We start from the raw sequence: 22139 nt of genomic DNA, 5'->3' as shown, positions 1-22139 counted from the left end.
TGTTTTATAGGTTTTAAGAAATGGCATGATTCCTGTAATTAAAAAAGAAAAGAAGAAAACTGAATTCAGAATGATACCTTCAGGGTTTTTTTTGAGTAACAGGATTAAAAAGAAAAGCAAACTTGTCTGGACTCTTTCTCTCATGTTTGGAAGCTTCAATATGGACCAAGTATTTCATTTAGATGTTCAGAAAGTTTACTTTTAATGCTTCTAATAATGTCTAAAACTGAGGTGTTTTCATTTTCATTCATGCCTGTTTTTATCTGATAAATGAATATCTCTTCTTTTGGATGTGTGGCAAAAGTGACTTCAGAAAACTGTCTTGGCTCTTGAATGTGTGCTCAGACTGAAGGTGCTTATAAGCACAGTGGCTGTGCATCATGGAGTGAGATCAGTAAATGGTGTCATAGTCATTTTAATTCAACAGTGCTGATCTTGGGTTTTGCTTTCTTGTTTGTGTGGGTTGTTTGGTTGGGTTGTTTTTTTTGTGGGTTTTTTTTTTTTCAGAACTAATGTTGTCAATGATTATCTTTTTCTTTTCTGAGAAACAGAGGAAGTGAGGAAGTTAACTATTTTGGGTAGAAAGGAACAACAGTATTTGTTCAAGGAGATTCCTCCACCTATTTCTATCCAGAGCATTAGTTAGGACAAAGATTGTGTTTTAGGTTACATTTTGAAATGGTATTATTCCTTCTGTCCTGCTTGACTGAACTAATATACTTGGAAAATAACTTTTTGAAATCCAGTCAAGTTTTGGAGTTGAACCAATGCTATCTGGAATGTATGAACTTAATGATTGCAGACCAAATTCCAAGACGGTGCAACAATAATTGTACAACTGGAACAAATTTAAATGTTGCACATTAATGTCTCTTGAGGTAGTTGAACTGGTAATAAGGTTAATGAAGCTGGCAACAGTCCTGTGCAGTTCTGTGCTATCACATTGCTTTTTGGCAAGATCTTGACCTGCTTTAAAACCTTCAGCAATGTCAATTTGGCAGTGAGCTCTTAAGAGTGCTGTAAACAAGAGGATACAGATTGAGAGTTCTTTCTGCTTAGAAGCCATTTTTCCTCAAGTTTATGTACTCAGTAATCCCTTGTAGGTATTGTGTATTGTCAGGTAGCATCCTCTTACATTTCGTTTGGTTGTTTGATTCTTCATGTTTGTAGGTGCACTGACATCCCTCAAAAAAAAAAAAAAAAAAAAAAGTGAATACGTAAATACTTTCCTCTTTTTACATTGCTTTTAAGGTTGGGCTGCCAAATCTTGGTAAGCTGGGAATTTTGGGTCTGGTTGAGAATATGTTCTGTATTAGAGGTTTGAGTACCTTTTTGAGTTGCACAATGTCTTCATTTTGTCTGTTTGCCTTCTGTTTTTTTTTTTGTTGTTGTTGTTTTTTCTAGTAGATTCCTCACTACCGTTTCTTTTTTTTTTCTTTTTTTTTTTTGTCTACTCCGGGAGAATCAGGTGCTTGTTTCCTATTAGGCTTGTTAGCATTCCTACCATAAACTCCTGACTAATTAGCCCGGTTGCCAGAGCACTTGCATGCAGAGTATCGGATAGCATCTGCGTTTTTCTAGTTCAGTCAGTGTAGCTGGATGTCTTAACCCTCTGCAGTACAGGTCCTAGCACATCTGATGGGAATGAGGAACTAATGAGACATGACCAAGTCTATCAGTGCAGGGAAGATGTTGTGGCAATCTGTCTTCACTGGCTCTGTCAGCTGAAGAGTAAATATGACCCTGCCCTTGATTGTATTATGCAAATGGGACCCAATTTTTATGTTTTCTCTTGATGCTCTGTTGCATCATACTGAAGTTTGATACTAATATAGTAAAAATGCACTGCTGATTAAAAGAAATTAATTGAGGTGCCCATTTAAATGACTGTTAATGTATTTTTTATAATGCAGTGCATGTTTTTCTCATATTTCCAGTAGCAAGTAAAAATGAATATTACCTCTCTGAGTGGTCAGTTAGAGACAAGATTTCATTTCCACGATGAAGAGAGAGGCTATAGTGTCTGTACTTCTGGACACTGGAGAATCCAGATAGGAATGAAATTTTGGGAATAATTTTATTGATGCTGTCTCTAATAGAACAACACAATCAACTTTAGGGCCACAAGAAATGGCTGCACGCCTGTGGTTGCTGGTGGAAATGCTTATTTCAGCGATGCAGATTTCTGTTCTAGCTAACAGACATGCTGATCTGCCTGTAGCTATTGCTGTTTGGGTTGCTGTAACCGCAAGACCTCAAAACTTTACCTCAAATTCTGTTTTCAGTTTTTGCTAGTTTCACTTAATAACTTAAAAGCTAGCTTTACTGACATCTCGGTATGGTTTTAAGGTTGCTATTAATGATGTTTCTCTACCAAAATTTATGTAGGAAACTATTGTATTTTTTTAAATTATGTAGAAAATATGACATAATTATGGTATCTAAGAACTCCTTCAGTATTTCAATTCCAGAAGTGCTGTTAGTAGTAGACTTCTAAATTGTAGTTTATGACTTTCTGAAAGTTGATTATTTTCTTGAGTTTCATGCATTTGGAGAATGAGCCTGTATGAGAGAGATGTGCCATTTCAGTAGCAGGCCACAATTTCCACTCAGCTCACAAGGGCTGTCAGTCTCTTCTGATACAGTTCTGCCATATCAGTGTCAGCATGCGTAGGAGAAGTTTTTATGTGCTGGTGCCACGGTATATAAGCTAAGCTTACTTTCTCTTTAAAAACCTCCATTCAAATCTTCACTTCTTATGTACAAGTTCAAAAGCTTCCTTTTGAAAGCCTGTTTGCCTCCAGCTTTAGAAATAGCACTTTGAAAGTTGAATAGCTACCCCACACAGTAATACCTTATTGCTGCGTTGTTAGCCTCTTCGCTACTGTATAAACGTGCATGAGGAAGCCGGAGGACAATGGAGGGTTGCCTGACTGCTGGCAGGGTGAGCAGATGACTAAGGTGATGCTGCACCATTGAGCAGGTGTGAAATGCAGAGCAGATCGGGCTTGGTGGATCATCTACTGGCTGCTAGCTTCTCCTCCCTTCTTTGTTCTGGAGCTTATCTGACCTGCACACAGGCCTTAGGGCACAAAGAGCCAGCACAGCCCAAAACAAAGAAGTCCCTATTGGTTTACGGAACTGTAAAGGCTCTGTGCAGGGTCAGGAGCGTGCTGATGCTAGTGGAAAAGTAGGAAAGAATTTCTAGCTTGGCTGAGGTTGCTGCTCTGTGGTTCACAGAAGCGAAAGGAATGGTCTTTAACAAAATAAATAGGTGAGGCCGTTGCTTTATTTTATTTTTATTTTTTTAACATATAACTGAAAGGTGCTACAGTGGATAGTCTCACTACTTCTTTTTCTTCTCACAAGTGTTGTAGAGTTACTGACAAGTGACTGTTCTTAGGTCTGCAACAATGACATGTTGCAGGCAGGGAGTGGAAAGGTGAGGGATGTATCCTCAAGACCTATTGCTGTTTGTTGTGATTTTGTGGTGTTGTTTTGTTTGTTTTTGCTGCTGCTCTTAAGTATGTCGTGATTAATTCAGCATAGACTTTGCCCAGGTTTTGACTTCTTAGCTCTTTCAAATATGATGAGACTGCATGTATCTATGATTTTTGGCAGAGATTGTTTCAGAGTATTTTGATAGACCAAACATGTATGTCAATTACTTTTTTTGTTGTCACGCTACCTTCTTCCAACAGTTTTCCAAATAATGAGGGTGCTTTGGTTTGTTGTTTTTCTTTTTTAAAATTTTATTTATTTTGTATTTTCAAAGTATCTGTTCACAGAGACTGCCAGATCCTCATTATTATGTTATCAGGAGAGTCACAGAATGGCTGTTGTGTCAGCATTAATATAGTTTATAAGAGTATATATGACTTAATCTAAGAGTGTAATTTAATCTCCTTTAGTTTTATTTGTTGTGTTTTTGTGTTTAAGTGATCTAATGTAATGAATTATTGAAGAGAGGCTAATGAATAAAATTGAATATGAATTATTGAATAATTACATAACCATTAGCGCTTCCTGTTAAAAATATTTTGGTATTTTTCAGTAAATTGACTCAAATTTCATTTTGTTGGAAGAGGGATCTGTGTTTCCTTCTGCTTAATTGTGAAAAGTTAAATGATGCTGTATACGTAACAAAAAATAGCCTGCAGGTGGCAGACAGTTGCTGTGTGTTGCACATGCTGGTAAGATTTTTCCAATTGTTTTCTGTGGGTTTGAAAATCAGAGAGCAGAGCCTGTAGTTTTTTGGGGGAGCATCCTTGGTGTGTTTTCGTTTTATTTCTCATGGTAACTGCTTCTAGAGCTGTAAGCCTTGCTTGAAGTCACTTCATGATGCTTACACAACAAAGCGCTTTCAGAGTGAAGTGTGGTTGGTTGCTGCGTGGGGTCTGGTGGCCTTGGCAAAATGCAATTCTGACATTAACTCTTTGTTTTGAAGGAGGTAGGAGTCACCCTGTTTACTTAGTGTTGACAGGTCAACTACAGAGTTGGATTTTGAAATGTGAGGTTATTATTTTCAGCATGGAAATAATCAACATTACAACATGCTTTTCTTTTAAGTTCAGTAGTCATTGGATTGATCGTTGTTGTGAAGGCAGTTTGAGAAGGAAGGAGAATGTGTGCAAGATATATTAGAATATTTGCATCAGCTACAATTTAAGGTTCACTTGAATATTCAAGCTGCATTTATGGTTAGCAAATTCTCTTTTAGACTGTGTTTTATTTATATTTATAGAAGTGAGTATTAATCTTTGTTAACGATTTTATTTCTGTAGCGTTTGTCATAGACTGCAGTGGTTTTTGCATTGACTTAATTGCATTATGTTTATACTACAAAAATGTTTGTAGTATCCATGTTTTTTGATCTTGACTTCTCATTTTATTTTGTAGGGAGGCTAGTTCCTCAGGTGTAGTTTTCTTCAGGAAAATAAATTGGTGATTTCTCCTAATTACCCACCTCGTGCTGTGTGTTATTGATAATTCACTGATAGAATACTCTGTTATTGGCCCTGCTCTGTGAACAGAGCTGTGGCAGAATGAGTTAATCTGCAGTTGAATAAATCATTGACCCACATGTCGAAGATTTGGAAGAAGAAATAAAGCTGATTAAATTGTTTTAATAGGAGCTGTTTATTTGTCTTTGTTCTTCCTTTCTTCCCTTGAAACCCTCTGAGGTGTTCTGCCATCACTTGTGAAACTGCACTTGTTGAGGCGTTTCAAAAGCTGTAGGTTAGCAAAAGCTTTGCTTTCTCCAGTAGATGGAAAATGTTTTAAGATATTTAATAGGAATTATGGCAGATTCTGCTGGTGTTGCTAGAAGATGATTTTTTTAAATCCTTTTTAATAGTTTATCATAGAGTTTGTGTATGTTCCTGTTTGGCATAACTGCTAGGAATGCACGCTGCAGAGCTTCATGTAATTTTAATGCTTATTTAATGCTTTTTGGTGATATAACATTTTTTGGTTTTGTTTTGTTTTTAATCTTGTAGGAATTCCTTAAAATATTTGTTAGTATTGCATAGATAATGTTACGTGCTATGGATGTGGAAGCAATTCCATTTTTTACTCTGTAGATTGACTATGGGTCAGGTACTAAGGAACTGCACAAATGTTTCAGAATATCATGCAGTACGTGACCTATTGGATCTCTATTGTGAACTAATGCATTTAAAAGCAACATGTATTTGCTTTAATTCTACTTGTTGCACTCTGCATTGGTTTTATTGTGATTTACATTCCTCTAGAAAAACTCTTGAGCAACAAGTACGTGTGTCTGAATAATAATTGCAGCTTAGTTAGAAGTTAGTCCTCTGCAGATTTTTGCCTGCAGAATTTGAATGGTGCACAAAGAAAGATGTGATGTTCTCAATGCTAGCTCTTGACATTTTCTAGAACCTGCCACAATGAATGGAAGATAAAGAGTAGTATTAGTACAGCTTAAGAAAAAAAAAAAAATCCTAACTCAAAGCTGTACTCTTGGAGATGTTACAGATAAGGATTTCTGACCTGAAGTTTACATATTCTCTACTACTCAAAGATTAAATAGTTTATCAAGTGCTACCCATGTAATATACTCACTTATGCTAAAATATTGAAGTACGTATTGATTTGTGGTTGATACTGGTGGGATGGGAGTTTAAAATCCTGCCAGTATTCTTTGCCTGTGGGAATAGCGTCCTGACCTTTGTTTGTTGCTTCGTCCCGCGTTTTTGAATAATAATCTCTCAGTACCTCCTCTGGCACTATAAAGGAGGGGTTTCCTTTCTCATGCAGGAGCATTCCTGCGGATTACTGTGGCTGGCTATTTACTGCTTTGTTTGCAGAAGCCTCTGTTTAATTCTTCAGGAAGTCCAGGTTTCCCTGCTACAAATCCCATTGTATCAGATTGAAGGCTTTTCTCGAACTTCACTTACTGCACATTCTTTACCACTTTTTCCACTTGTTTTTTTTTCATATGCCTTCTTGTTGTGTTCTCCTTGTGTAAAAAGACTAGAACAGTTGGGAAAAAGAAAAGAAGAATTGGTTTTTGCAGAGATTTTTGAAAAATGGAAGTATTTGTATTTCATTCTTCCATTGCTTAATACTTTCAGTGAGTTCTTTAACCGATCTCGGTAATCGTAGACCAAACCTCTTACTTATTTGCACTTCTGTATCATTTAACATTGAATGAGTGATGGTCTTGATTATTTCTTAATACTGCTAAAAGCAGGAATGTGATAGATCTAGCTCCCAGTTACTTACTAAAGAGTAAAAGAGCATTTCAAGAAACAGAAGTCATTTTGCTGAAGCTTCCTGGAAGACTTAAGTGATATTGTTTGATTTAAAAACTTATATGCCACGCTTTCAGTTTCAAATGTTACGTAAGTGGTTTGTATGACTACTAGGTTGGTTTCCTGCATTTGTAGTGCTCTTTTTCAACTGGTGATGATCTGCGGTCAGTGAGTCTGCCAGAGGAGACCCATAGCATTGGGAATGCCTAACTAACATTTTGTCAAAGATTTTTGCAAGATTTTGGGGAATTTCAAAGCCTTCATGTTGTGAAATCGTTGTTTCAAGTGTGCCATTCTGGTGCTTTTATATGTTTAGCTGCTTTATCTGAAGATGGACTTTTGGAACACTTGGCCTCTTGGTTTTGAAGCTGTTCTTGCATAAAGTTGATGACAGTCTTAACAAAGTAGTTGAAGCACTGTTAAGATGTGTTGGTGGGCATTTCGATTGGCTGTTGTAGTACAGATCCACCAAACATTTTATTTATTGCCATTTGCTGCATATTGAAGCTACATATTGTTTGTTTTCTGACTAAGGTCCAACACCAACTTGCTTTGTTTGTTTGTTTAAAAGCACACACAAAAAAAAACCCAAATGACAATAAAAAATACCAGTTAACTATCCAAGCCTTCTATTATTGATTCTCTTCATGTTATACTTATGGAAATTACTGCAAGTTCTGCTAGTGATGAAAAAAGCATAAGAAGGCTCTGTATTTAAGGGAAGTGTTCTTTATGATTTGAAAGGCTTAAAAGAAGCTGACTTGTCAGCTATATGCTTCAAGGATATTTATTTTGCAGTCTAGATTATCAGAATCTAACTCTTTAAAAATTGACTCTGCTGGGATGGTAGAAGACTGTTCTGTATCCTTACATTCCTATGTAAGGAGAAGTGGACTTGAACAGCACATACATAAAATATTTGAAACGTGTTTAGATGAGAAACGGAGAACGCTTATGATGCGTGTAAATTCCTAAGAGAAACTTAAGAGTTTTTATAGCCTCATAATTGCTCACTTTTGAAATCCAGAAAATGATTTGATTTCTTTTTGGTAATTGGCAGTTCCTCATCTTTAGAGAAAGATTAATTTGAGATATGTAAACATTCTGGGAAGATTCATCTACTTACTAGTTTATGTTAGTAATGCTTGGATATCCGGGTATCTATTTACTCTTTCACAAGAGATTTTTATTCATTAGCCTCTCTTCTTGACACAAGTACACATTATAAATCACAGTGAACCTAGCTTGCAGTCTTGCCAAAGAAATGCAGGACTGAGTGCGTTTGGAGGCTCAATGCAGATTTTAGTGAAGAGTAGAAATTTAAGACCTTGTTTTCTTCTTGTGGTTGGGGGCACTTTGTGAGTCTTTGTGCATATTTGCTATATGTTACTCAGAGCACCTGGCCAATACGCTAAATGTGCCTTAAGCTAGAAATAAGTACATAAAGGATGTATAAATATAATAATGAAGACTGTTTTATAGTCTCCTGCCTCCCTAATTTTTCAAAATGTGAAACCAGTGACTTCTATACTTCTGAACATTTGTATTTAAATTCTCTAATACTCCAATAAAGAAAGTTTGCAACTTACTGCAAATGAAACATTAAACTAACTGGAGCTTTATACTGGGAAAATATATTCACATTATGAAGTTTTGTGATGCAGTTGTGCAGCTTATGTTTCTTTTAAAGGAAAACTTTGGAGTAGTGTGTTGAGATGAATAGGCTGTGGGGGGACAGTGCAACAAGCTGAGGTGGAAGAGCATGGGGAAAATGGGCAGCCAGTGTCAGTGCATTTGGTTGTTTTCATGCCCTGATTGTCAAAACTCAGGTGATGGTTGTTCATTCGCTTCTTTTCTGAAACGAATAATGCTAACGTTGTATCTGAGTGGTTGCAGTGCAGTTTTGTCACTTCTCTGTTCTGTTAATGCCCAGAAGTAGAAGCAAGTTTTAGCAACAAAATTTTAAAACATAATAATAGAAAAACCCATGAGATTGGAGAGATCCTTGAACTGTTCTCTAGATCCCTTCTGAATGGATCTATGTTGCATTCCTTTGCTCTTGAATCTCTGCTAGTTACTGCTGTGTTATTTCAGAGAATTAATACAATTTATGGTGTTAAAACATGACTAATGCAGTGGATATTCTCAGTAAAATAATATTCTTTCCTTTGTCGTGAAGGGGAAGTCAGTGTACTGGTTGAGCATTAGGCAAAACCAGTTACTGGAAAGCTGAAGACATGAGGAAGATTGTAAGGATATGAAAGTGTAAGATAGGGGGAAAAAAAAAGTAATTTACTGAATAATATATCAAAAGTCTTTAATAGTAACTTTATTTGAACACATTACAATGAACTTAACACAAGCTGTATGGCTATGTCATGATCACTTTTATGAAAGAAAACTTATTAAGGTAAGGTAACAGCAGAGAAACTTTGCTTTTGTGCTGACTATTGAAAATCTTGGAAAGGCTGTCGTGATAAAGACCTTATGAATAACTTGTCAGAGGAGCTCTTCTTGCACTCTTGTTAAAAGTGCAAATAGACAACACAAAAGCAAGTTGCTAGAATCAGAATATTCATCACATAACTGCAAAAAATGAGAGATGAAGTAACTTTACTGCTATTTAATGATTCTTCTTGCTAGCCACCCCTAGGCACTTGGGTATAAATGCAGTGTGAAGCCATGATTAAAAGGATGATTACTAAGAATGTCATCTGTACTGATTAGAATCTGTAGTAACATAAAGATCTCATGGATGCATTATAATTTTAATAGCTTCATAATCTATGTGAAAAGGTGTTTCTCACACCATTTAGAGCTCACTGAAGGAATTATCAAGAATATTGAAGAGTGTGAAGAATTTATTCACAGAGAAGGTAGCCAAGTAAGAAGTTTGGAGTGGGCTGCTCAGGGGAGTGATGGAGTCCCCATCCCCAGAGGTATTTAAAAGATATGTGGATGTTGTACTAACGGGCATGACTTAGTGATAGGATGTAGTAGGTCAGGTTGGACTTGATCGTAAAGATCTTATCCAGTGTATGTGACTCTGTATGTAAAGAAGATTCAATTGGCTCTGGTATGTAGGATTTCCAGAAATCTTCTGCATGAGATCATCAAGGAGATTTAAAAAAAAAAAAAAAAAAAAAAAAGGGCAGGATGTTTTTCAGAAGTGAGTGGCAGTAACACTTCCATTATGAAAATGTGTGTGGTAGGAAAGTTGAGACCCAATTTTATCTAATTGCAGAAGGCCCTTTAAGTTCAAAGTGGGTCAGAAGAAAGTGGTGGAGGCCATACATTAGGGAGGCACACAGAATTTGTAACTTCTTGCAAGAAGGAACAATTGTTTGGAATTACAATGGACAGTTGTGTGAGAAAGCCAGTTTAGGATCAGAAGGATTCATTCTATCAATTGTTAGGATAACACGGAACAAAAGAAAATGGGCAATTGTCTAGGTCTGTGGTGCATTTGCATTCAACTGCCATGTGCAGATCTTCCATCTCTAAGATGGAACTTGGGAAGTTGAGAAATGGATTCAGTAGTTCAGATTGTCAAAGGTACAGAATTAATTCCTTGGGAAGTTTAAGACAGGATGGATCGGCCTGTAGAAAATGTGCAGGGAGAAAAGTCATGAGTGAAGTCATGAGTGACCTGGAGGAGAAGAAGATAAGAAATGGTTCTTCATGGTCTTTATCAAAGCAAAAATGTCGCATCATGTTGCAAACAAAACAAAACAAAAAAGTTTTTTCACAGTGTAGGAAGGTAGCTGCAGAAGTTCTTGTCGTGGGACACTGTGGGTGGTAAACACTGAGGGACTCATAATGCAGTGAAAGAAATTAGTTGAAGGAAAAAAGGCTGGTCCTAAAGCAATGCTTCTGTATACTTGTATGTTTTTCTCCTGACTTTTGTTGTGGTCGTTAACATCGCAGTGCCATGTCTTCACAGACTCAGGATATGGCACAAATAAAAAGCCCGTTTGTTTCTTTGTTTCTTTGTTTGTTTTTAATTACGTGTATTTACATTATTCTTTAGGACTATGCAGTGCCAGTGAGAAGTGAAGTGAGGGGTCTTATCTGATTTCAGATCGTTTGGATGGCTGGTGCAGAGTGGAGAGCACAATGATAAAAACAGTGTTTACAGTTGTAAAATTTGTCTCCTCTGTGTATCTAGGTTTATCTTACTGTGCAGGTTATGGTATTTTTTTTCCTGGAGTGATAGAAAAGCTTCAGTTAATGTTTCTGGGTTTTGCTGCAAAAAGATGTTGTGCTATCTTTTCTATGATCAGTTGCAGCACTGGAAAGAACTGTGCTTAGCATGGAACCTGCCACTGCACCCAGCACCAGAGGATATTTCTACTAGAAAGCCTCTGGAAAGTGAAGCACAAGCAGTGATTATTAAACAATAAACTTAACAACATCAGAGTGGTTAGGGAGCTGTACTGAAGACTAACCTTTCTGAAAATATCAAATAAAACCCATTTTGGTTGATAGGTTGATTTAGCTTCCTCATCAGGCTGCCAACCTAAGATAGAGGTGCATGTGGTAGGGTAAAGTAGAGAGAAAAGATGATGCTCAGGAGTGCTGTGATAGAAAGTTGTTCTCTTTGAGACACATTGCATTCAATTATATTTAGCTTGTGATATACGTATGATATAAGGGCGAGGTTTGGGCAACAAAATAACTTGGGACTGATCTCAAGATATGTTTTAGTGTGAGGGGAGAAGTGTGGGGTTTCCTAATTTTTATTTTATTCAGGTAAACCTGAAAGTAACTTGAAATTTGAAATTGCGAGGATTGAAGTTTCAAATATTTGCAGTAATGTGGGGTACTTGATTTCTTTAAATGGAAAATCCATATGCTTGTCAGTAATCCTTAGTGTCCTCAAACTTTGGAAAACCAGTGCAATATTTGAATGTCTTACAATTTCATAAAATATTTCCAACAAACTGAGCTATGAACTGCTAGCCATTAACCAAACTTGTGGTTTTCTAATTTTTTTTATATATTTCTTGCAGGATTTGGAATTTCATGGTGTAATGAGATTTTACTTTCAAGACAAAGCAGCTGGAAACTTTGCAACAAAATGTATCCGTGTCTCAAGTACTGCCACAACTCAAGATGTGATAGAGACTCTTGCAGAGAAGTTCCGGCCAGACATGCGCATGTTGTCATCCCCAAAATACTCGCTCTATGAGGTGCATGTCAGTGGAGGTTAGTACTTATTTGTCCTCTTTCCTGCATCCGTGCTACTTTTCTATCCACTTTTAGCCAAAATACCTCTAAGCTTTGCTCTCAGTTTCTGAGCCGTATAACAGAGTTTGATTTTTTTTTGCTGTTATGCATGTCACTACTAATTGTTACACCAGGAAGTGGTATTTCAGAATGTAAGCATGTCTATTAGGCCTGCAGTTCATGTAAGTTTTAATTATGATTATTAAGTGCTGTACTTGACATCCTCTCACTTGTTGACATTTGTGAGAGTGCTGCTATTTTTAGGACCAGTCGATTAAGGCTGGATTTATAGTGGGAGGATGGAGGTGTTAAATTGGAGCACTTGAGAGCGCATCTCAGTTCTTTGATGTTGTGGGTCTTGTAGGTAGCCTTATGTTGTATATGCCTTTGCTGCTAAACTGGAGGAAGTTCAATATACTGTTGTCTGAAGCTGCTGTGTTTCCTAAGCAGAACCTTTAGTGTTACCTGGGAGGAGCTTAGATTTTTAAGCAGCCTTTTGTTGTTGCTAGTATTTGTCGTCCCCAGTAATGTCTCACTTCAACAGAACCCTACAGGTTGGAAGCAGTGTAGGGTGCAGAGGGTCACTACAAAACTATGGGAAACTAGTGTCTTTAATTATTCTTTTGAATGACTGAAACTAATATAATATGAGATAAAGAATGGACGTTTACTGGAGTGCATCTCACTTTCCATGGTCTGTGAGTGATGACTCGATGTGAGTCATAAGGGATTAAAAAAAAAATTCATGTGTCATCACTGATTAAAGTGATGGATACTATATGGTTGCTCTGCTTCAAGTTGTTTGTGTTTATTTTAAATCCCTTAGCACTGTATTTGTAGCCAAAATACAGTAGTTTCCTTTGCAGGGAAAGTTCCTGATGTTTAAAGTATGGCTTGTAAGAGAAGCACTTCACTCAATATCAGTTTTTAACATTAAGTAAAATTTAAATGCAAAGACATCAGTGCTGTGTGTATATACTATCTCCTGCTTCTAAATGGAGATAAAATAACAGAAGCTGCTTAATTTTTTTAAACGCTCCCTCAGATTTTTTTCAAGTAAAATGGATTCAGCACACTAAATGAAGTTTGTGTAGAATATATACATAATGGATATTTGTTTTATAGTCTGATTTATTTTTTACAATCTTTAAAGAACAGTAGTTGTTGGGCCAAGATCAGACTGGTTAAATTTTAAATGAGAAAGATGAGTATTTCAGAACTTCATTAAATTATGAAGTTTCAAGGATTTTAGCTGCAGAAACAAGTTCTGATTGTTAGTCTTGAGTTTCAGTTCTGATAAAGAAAATGCACAAGTCAGTTTGTTGTGGACTTTTATCTTACATAGATAAACTTGGGTTGGGTATTGGAAAGCAGCCATTTATCTCTGCATGCTTACACCACTGGGCTCTGTACCTTCAGGAAAGCATCAACTGATTACTGGAGCAAGCTGCCTAGACAGGTTGTGAAGTCTCCTCTGGAGATATTCAAAATCCATCTGGATTCTTTCCTGTACAGCCTACTCTAAGAAACCTGCTTTAGCTGGGGCGCTGTACTGGGCCATCTCCAGAATTGCCTTCCAACCCCTACCATTTTGTTGTGTTACTGTGTGTTGCTCAGTGAAAGTGCAACTTTGTTTCTAGATCTCTTTGCTCTTGAGATGCCACGTAATTGTTAACGCTTTTCATTTTTTTGAAGAAGAAAGAAGATTAGACGTGGATGAGAAGCCTCTTGTTGTACAGTTAAACTGGAACAAAGATGATCGAGAGGGAAGATTTGTTCTCAAGAATGAAAATGATACGGTTCCTCCAAAGGTGAGGCTTTAAGCAGTATGCTAGTGGTAACAGCAGCCTTGCAATTTAGGGGACTTGCTCATATAGCAAAACTTTTTTTGAAGTCTGTTTTTCTAATTCCTGAAAAAAACTGCTGGATGATGATCTTGGATATCTGCAGCAAGTCTGCTTAAATCTTTTAAATGCATCTTCACCACCCTCACCATGCAGCATTTTTATAATCTTTCTAATTAATTGTGATACTTGGATCCGTGTAGCTGTCTAGTATTGTAGCATGCAATACCCAGAAACTTTGTTCTAATAAGATGAAGTAAAAATATCTTTCAGTAGTACACGATGCTAAATGCCTAAGAGGTAACCTCACTTCTTGCAAAGCCGTTAAAGGAGGGTGCCAGAGAGAGTTATTTAACTAAAAAATTGTTACCTGCTTCAGTAACATTGTGTTTCTTAAAGAAACTGGTGGAAGACTGTTTCTTTGTGAGAAATTAGTTTCCATCTCACAGCAAGGGAAGGATGTGAAGTTTTAGTGTACTTGATGTTCTTTTCTTTTCTTTTTTTTTTTTTCCTTCTCATTTCTTTTGCATTAGCCATGAAACATTTAATTAGTAACATGAACTTAAATCAGGCTTTGGCTCCTGAAGTCAACTAATTGTATATATTATATATTATATTTAACTTTTACTTTAGTCTAAGTTTATAGTTATGGTAAGTGTGCTGTTTATAATGGGCTATCATCAGACAAACTCATTTTGGGCTGAGCACTAAATTTTATTTGCTGTTGGATTTAGAGCTTTTTAATTTCAAAGATGCTTTAGGTATAAGTTCATGAGTTTTTGGTGTTTATGCTACTTTTGACTACAGGATACACCCATATTAGACACAAGGAAAGAAAATTAATGATGCCTTTTACTACTTTTACCAGTTGTGCTATTCATTTTTCATTGAATTAACAGAGAAGAAGGATTGAAGATTGACGACTTTGCTTCCTGGTAGAAGCAAAAGACTCTGCATCATTTTTCCCTTTCATGATTTTTTCCACAGAAGGCAAATGACCAAAGGATTATAGATATCTTGAGTATACAAGGAGCAGGAATTGGAGAAGAGAGCAATGGATGGGCATCTCAGAAAAATGCACTATAGGAGAATTGTCCTCTCTAATGTTTGTCCTTTTACAGTTTATTCTTATTTGATGTTCTAATGCAGTGGTGTTGGAAAACAAAAGTATAACATTGTCTAGTGAAATAGATTTTACTCGTAGGTGGAAATTTGTTTCGGTTATCTTTGTGGCCAAGTAGACAGTAGGTAGTATTCAAGTAAAATTCTGTTGTTTCTTCTGTTGCCTGAGTATACTTCTTTTGTACAAGGTATTTAATCAGTTCATACTTGCTTTGGAATGTGAAATTATTTTGGCCTTTTCTGTTATCCCTGTGGGTATTAGTCCCAGAATACTTGCCTGGAGTATTTTTTTCATATTAGTAATACTGTATCTTAATCAGACTTACCTGGAAAATTAAAATCAATAATAACATTTCATTAGACTAAAAATGATGGAAGTTGTTTTAAACTGATTTATTTCAGAAGGCTCAGAGTAATGGCCCTGAAAAACAAGAAAAAGAAGGAGTAATACAGAATTTTAAACGAACTCTCTCAAAAAAAGAAAAGAAAGAAAAGAAGAGGCGTGAAAAAGAGGCATTGCGGCAAGCCTCAGATAAAGATGATCGACTTCTTCATGGGGATGATATGTGAGTGTTGTAAACATTACATATGTCAGTTCATACATCCTGCATAATTATTGAAGGATTTATTCTCCCTACCAAATAAGTCCGTTTTATTCTTTTAGCAGTGGTTGACATAGGTATTTTACTATCATAAACCAAAATAAACAATGGCAATTTTTGTGGCTTTATGTTCATTTTTGGTGTAAAGCTTGCTTTTTTATAGGAACCTTAATGCTTGTGCAAAAATTGACAAGTATTTGTTGACTTGGACTTTTTTTCATTTGTGAGCACTTACTCTTGTTTGGTTCTGCTCCCTTCTCTAACTGTTTTGTCTTTTGACAGGAAAATAGTACTTATCACCTGACTATAAGCCTGTTTGTTTGGCTTTTTTTGTTTGTTTGCTTTTGAGGTCAGGATTGTTTTTCTTTCGTGTAGTACTGCTCTGCATGGACATGTTTGCAATGTCAGTATTGGGCTTTCCAATTCTGTACAGTTACTTAGCTTGATCTTATTTTTAAAAAATTAATGTAGTATTATATTTAAGTACATGAGCCAAAGTAGAATCACGATCTACAAGCATGTACTAATTCTGCTTCAACATGACTCGCAAGATTTGTAACTCACAACTAAGTTAAGGGTGTTACGTGAAGTTCCTGTGATTCTTCATCTTTTTCATTTTTTTTTTTTTTGTAAGAGGTAGAAGACCCCTTTTCTTCCTTGAAAGGTAGCATGCATCAGTACAACATTGGTTGCTGATTATCTCATGTTCTTAAACAGTCCTAATCCTAGAAGAAGTGCTGTTAGAATAGAAACCATCTAACAATAACACAAATAATCTCCTATATTTAGGGATTCCACTTGCCTTTTATGAAGTGATGGAATGATCTATATATATATAATTTGCTCTGAAAGTAATGCTTCCTACTTGTTTCCAGAGAAACTGCAATAGATAAGAAGAGAACAGTAGCACTATTTGATAGTATTTTGTAGCTGAGAATGTGTTCTATTTTTTAACATGACCCACCTTCTCTTCATACATCCTTCCATGTCAGACACCATTTTGTCAGACTGCCCTTCTGCTGCCATCTGTCACATGGCAACAAAACGTAACAGAATATTGATAGGAAGGTTCAGCCTTTACTGTCATACCAGCAACCATCCACCTCTGATGTCATGGGCCAACATAATGAAATAGGAGACATTATTTCAGAGCAACCTTCATATATATTTTTTCAGGTACTAATGGCAATTTTTCTCTCTTTATTTAAATTTGGCAGTGAGAATTCTCGCCTTGCAGCTGAGGTTTACAAAGATATGCCTGAGACCAGCTTCACTCGCACAATATCTAATCCTGAGGTGGTTATGAAGCGACGGCGGCAACAAAAACTAGAGAAGAGAATGCAGGAATTTCGCAGTTCTGATGGCAGACCAGACTCAGGTATGTAGACTACTTGTAGTTAAATTTGTGTTAATCTGTTAACTGAGTGAATATTTTTAAGGCCAGCAGCTCCTGTGAATTGGACTTAAATTAACCTTAAAGTACAAACAGATATTGGAGAAAGTAATAGTTAAGTATGGTGTAATGGAACAGATGATTCATAGGGGTAAGATTCCACAGGAGTGTACTCTATGACTAGTGTGAGTTAGGGGCAAGTTGTTGGGAGAGAGTGTATGCTTATTGATCTTACTAACACTGCTGAACAAGGACAGAATTAAATTGTTACAATTTATGTTACAATCAGAGGAGCCTTCTGAAATGAACGTGATTCATTTTGCTATGAACAATTTCAGTAATCAGCAGTGCAATCGGTGGCACAAATACAAGATGACAAGGAATATTTGTTCGGCTCTGCCCAAAGGGTTCTCCGGAAGATCTTTTGGATCACAGTGATCAAATATTTCCTGTTGTTAATGTGAATATAAAGAACACAGTAGTTGTACAGATACCATCATTACATGCAAGACAAATGGAGCAATTTTAGTAGCATTCTATCCACAAAAGAGTAGTGAAGAATGAGTGGAGGTATAGAAAACACCACTTACAAGAGGAGTCTGAAATGGGCTTTCTAAAGAGAGGAGAGAGTCTCAGAAATCAGTACAAGCTGGCTGTTAAGATGGGAGAGATTAGTTCTTCATCCAGTTGTTTTCACTATTTCATTTTGACATCTCTAGGAGTGGGAAAGATGGTGAAGTGTAGGGTGAAAAGCTTTCTGGGAGAGCACAACATCACTGGAGGCTTTTACCTGTGATCAAAATACATTTTGAGGATTTTATGTAACCTGCCTTGTGTTAGTGTGTTGTCTGAATGATTTCTGAGGAAGTTCTTTCTTAGATTCTGTTAGAAATACAATAAATTACCATCTTTTTATTTTTCTATTCTGTGGTAGCAATATTAATTGAATTTTGTTTCCAAGGTGGGACACTGAGAATTTATGCAGACAGTTTAAAACCAAATATACCATACAAGACAATCCTGTTGTCAACTACAGATACTGCAGACTTTGCAGTTATTGAAGCACTGGAGAAATATGGCCTGGAGAAGGAAAATCCCAAGGATTATTGTATTGCTCGTGTAAGTAAAGTTACTATGTCATAATTCTTCCCGTGTTTCATATTTTACGGTTGTCCTTAAAAGGGGCTTAAAATTAAATGGAAAGCCTTTGGTAGTTCAATTGCTATCTTAAAAAAAAAAAAAAAAAAAAAAAAAAAGAAGTTTAACAGCACTAAGAGTTCTTTGATTTTTTTTCGGATAAAATCTCATTTTAAAATGTTGCTTGATACACAGGTAAACATTAATAATGAAAGTAATATGCTTTTGTATTTGATACTGTGGTTTGATGCCACAGAATGTACTTATACTTCACAGCTGTATAAAATAATAGTTGATCCTGCAAAGACCGAAATTCATGCTGTTTGTGTATAATCATGGAATAATAGAATGGCTTGGGACCTCAAGGATCGTTAAGTTCCAACCCCCCTGCCACAGGCAAGGTTGCCAACCACTGGATCAAGCACTAAATTAAATTACCCAGGGCCCCATGCAACCTGGCCTTAAACACCTCCAGGGACGGGGCATCCACAGCCTCTCTGGACAACCTGTTCCACCACCTCACCACTCTCAGTAAAAAACTTCTCCCTGACATCTAATCTAAATCTCCCTTCTTTTAGTTTAAAACCATTCCACCTGTGTCCTGTCACTACCCCTGTAAAAAGCTAATTTCCCTCATATTTATAAACTCCCTATAAACATTGGAAGGCTGCAATGAAGTCTTCCTACATTGTTCTGTTTTTCAGGCTGAACAAGCCCTATTCCCTTGAATAAGTAAGTCTGCTTAGAGTCAGAATTGCTCAGTCTAAACTTCATTATTAAAGATTCTTTGTGCCTTTCAGTGGTAGCTTACCCTCATTATTCATCAGAAAAGATGAAATGTTTAACTGAAATTTGCACTTACTTTCAGAATTCAATTATTTTAGGAGTTCTAAATGGATTTTATAGAATCACTCTTTATGAGAGGTACAGCTGTATAAAATGGGCTCATGGACAGTAAAGATTAAAAATTATAAACTTCTGTCCACATTAACTTCTGAAAGAAATGGTTAGATATGAAAATGTTCATTAACCTGTAACTGTGGTCTCAACTATTACAATTAATTTACATTACGATTTTAAATACTCATTTTATTATTGTAAGGGGTTTTATTAAGTAATAGTTACAGAACTTTTTTTAATGACATATCACATTTTAAAAGCGATTTTCAGTTTTATCTATGAAGCATTTTCTATGTGTAGTCCTAAGTATGCTAATTATCTTAATACTTTCTATCTATAAATAAAATTAATGATTCTCAGTCGTCAGTGCTGTAAAATAGGCTTCTGAATTGATATTCTAGTTTTTCTGATGTTTTAAGAGAATTGTAGCTTGCAGCAGAAACATTTTAACTTTCTTCAGAATTTGAAAAATGTTTTGCACTGAACTGTTTTGTTCAGAACTAGAGGGTGTTATGATGTATTAAGAAATATTTATGATTCAAAGAATGCATTGAGGTAATTACATGCTTATATACCAGGGGAAATTTGCAAGGTACTGCTGTAATAATGACATTCCCCTCTTATACCTCTACTTGTTCTTCAGTCTTGTGTGTGGTGTTTAATTTAGAAAATAGTCCATGGAATGTTGCACTGATGCTGGGAAACATTAACCAAGTCTTTGCACTGAAGTAAATTGCTTTAACTTAATTTTCAGGAAAGCACTTTCGTAGAATACTTCTGCCTTTTGAGGGATACCTCTTCTTTATATTGTAAATTTCCATAATTAAATAACTTCTCTGTTCACATTTTAAATATGAGTGGTATTCATTGACTAATAGCCGATCTTTTTAAATGCCTTTCAAGTGCAGAAAACCTTACTATTTTGTTTATCAGAAGTCATTGGCTAAAACCTGTTCAGCCTTTCTGAGTGCCTCTGTTCATTAACTCTGTTTGGTTTTCAAATACGATTCTTGCTTTTTACTGAAGTTGAGTATTTTTAGATAAACTTAACTTTAAAATCTAACTTTTTTTCCCCCACATGCTCTATGAATTTGCTTTCCTTGCTGGAAATATTAAAACATCCTAGATTCAGCCTGATACTCTTTCGATGTTGCTTCTTTTTTTGGAAACCTACAATAAGTCAGTAATAGGTTTCATGGCAGCTTAGCATAACTTCACTGAAGAACCAGAGGTATTCTTTACCTCTGGCAGGGCTTCTTCCCTTACCTAGTTTTTCAAATACTTCATTGTATTCTGTGGAAAACAGATCTTTCTTGTACATGTCATTTTTTTTTAAACTTAACAAGTTTAAAGCAGTGCGCAGTAGAACTGGATAACTTCATTTTCCTATTAGTTGGGATTTGTAAATGCTTTGTTCTCTTTGGGTGGCAGGTGACAAGTCTTCCAAGAAGATTGAAGCAGTTCACATTTATTTAACTATTAAAATAGATGTTAAATTACATCACAAGACCTTTGTAAGGCTGCATAATTACATGTAATCAAGTGCACTCACTTGTGAAGTTTCAGTTGAAACATGAAAATTGTAAGGTTTGTTTCTGTTAGTGCTTACTATTGACAACTTCTATTGTAAATAGTTATTTCCTATTAGTTGCTTTCTTTTGTATTCCACTTTGTTGTATTTCATGCTGGATCTCTATGCCCAATTCTGAAGTTTTTCCATGTAATCAAGTAAATGCAAGTCTGTTCTGGTATATATTGTTTGTTTCAGTACACTTGGTTTGTGTTTCCCTGCATAATATGAGGTTCACCGCACATGTCTCAAGATGTCAAATTAATTAGACAGTCTTCCATGCTACCTGTGTATATTCACTTAGGGCATAAGACATGAGGCATGCAGCAAACCAGTTAACTCCTGGAATCTTGATTAGACCTTTGTCTTAGCATGCTGCGATTCTTAATTACCTGAGGATAAGGTGTAAACTTCTTGTAACGTCAAACAAAAACATGCAGTTTATGGTAAATAGGACTATTTGTCTGTTTGTTTCTTTCTTTCTTTTTATGGAAACAGACATGAAATACTTGAGGGTTTTTTGTTTTGTTTTTAACAAGCTCCATTGTGTTTTGTTTTGTTTTTTTGAGGGACACAGGCAGAACCTCTGTTCCTAACTTGCAAGGAAAAATTTAAATGAATTAAAATTCACAGTAGATATGAGGGGTTTGTTTGCTTAATTATTTATTCTCTAAAACAGAGATGGTGGAGGAACTTATAGAAGAGTTGTTCTAGTACTGTTTGGTTGGTTTGTTTTATTTGAAACTTTTCATAAGGCTAGATCTAATAACTTCTGTACTAAATTTGACCCTTACTTATCACAGGGACTTAAGTGTTCAAGTAACTTCTGTTACTGGTTGATCACAGAAAGTTCCTTGCAAGGATAAGTTTTAAGTTGCTGTGGGCTACTGTATTTAGAATTATTAGCCTGAATTTTCTGTGTGGTTCATTGCTTTTTTGAATCAACAAATGTAGGTTGGAGTGAATTTCTGATATGTATGGCTATGAATGCCATTATAAGGAAACAGAGTGTATTCTTCCTGATCTACTATGTTGGTGGTGGTTGTTGTTGTTACTGTTTCAGTTTGTGGGTTGTTAGTTGCTAAGACTTATGATGTTAGCTAATTTTTACCCATCTTGAGTTCCTACTGTATTATAGAAAGCAGGGTAATGTGTGAACCTGATTCATTAAAGGATGTTTAACAGAACCTTCTGTTTTTTTCAGTATGAAAGCAAAGGCAAAAAACAAAATAATAGTGTAAACCTATTCTATGTGTTTCCATTATTCTAAAATGTGGGAAAATCAGCCTTGTGGGAGATGGAGGCAGTATTCAAATAAAGCATGGGTGAGATGGTTTCTAAAATTGCTTTGTGATTAGGAGCTTCCTGTCCCATTAAGCTCAGTTGTGGTGTTGCATGTCTTTGCTGTAGGTTAGGTCATGCACCTTTTTATAGGCAAGGAATGCCTGAGTTTATCAGCTCATGCTTCTCATGAGATGGAAGTAATAGTAACTGACTGGAAGGACGAGGAGATTACTACTTTTGTGACCATTTCTCTTCAACTTCTCTGTTTTACTATTGCTG

General features: G+C 36.0%; 1 protein-coding gene across 28 annotated transcripts in view; it reads left to right on the top strand.

The window, feature by feature from the left end:
• AFDN (afadin, adherens junction formation factor) overlaps positions 1 to 22139 on the top strand; it is a 113314-nt gene that overhangs the window by 21796 nt on the left and 69379 nt on the right. For 19 of the 28 annotated variants that reach the window (XR_016464255.1, XM_090135486.1, XM_090135484.1 and 16 more), the window contains exons 2-6: positions 11792 to 11987; positions 13704 to 13819; positions 15377 to 15540; positions 16794 to 16954; positions 17931 to 18088. Coding sequence is in view for 27 of the 28 variants with exons in the window: in XM_090135486.1 (XP_089991612.1) it covers positions 11792 to 11987; positions 13704 to 13819; positions 15377 to 15540; positions 16794 to 16954; positions 17931 to 18088 (795 nt within the window). In the remaining variant the exon portion in view is untranslated. The remainder of the gene's footprint in view (positions 1 to 11791; positions 11988 to 13703; positions 13820 to 15376; positions 15541 to 16793; positions 16955 to 17930; positions 18089 to 22139) is intronic. The other 9 variants (XM_090135478.1, XM_031613187.2, XM_031613121.2 and 6 more) reach the window with 1 other exon arrangement.

Source organism: Phasianus colchicus, chromosome 2, assembly GCF_987193195.1.
Source record: "Phasianus colchicus chromosome 2, bPhaCol1.hap1.1, whole genome shotgun sequence".
NCBI classification, from domain to species: Eukaryota; Metazoa; Chordata; class Aves; order Galliformes; family Phasianidae; genus Phasianus; species Phasianus colchicus.
Note: the sequence above shows the minus strand (reverse complement) of the source record. Positions and strands in the feature narration are given on the sequence as shown.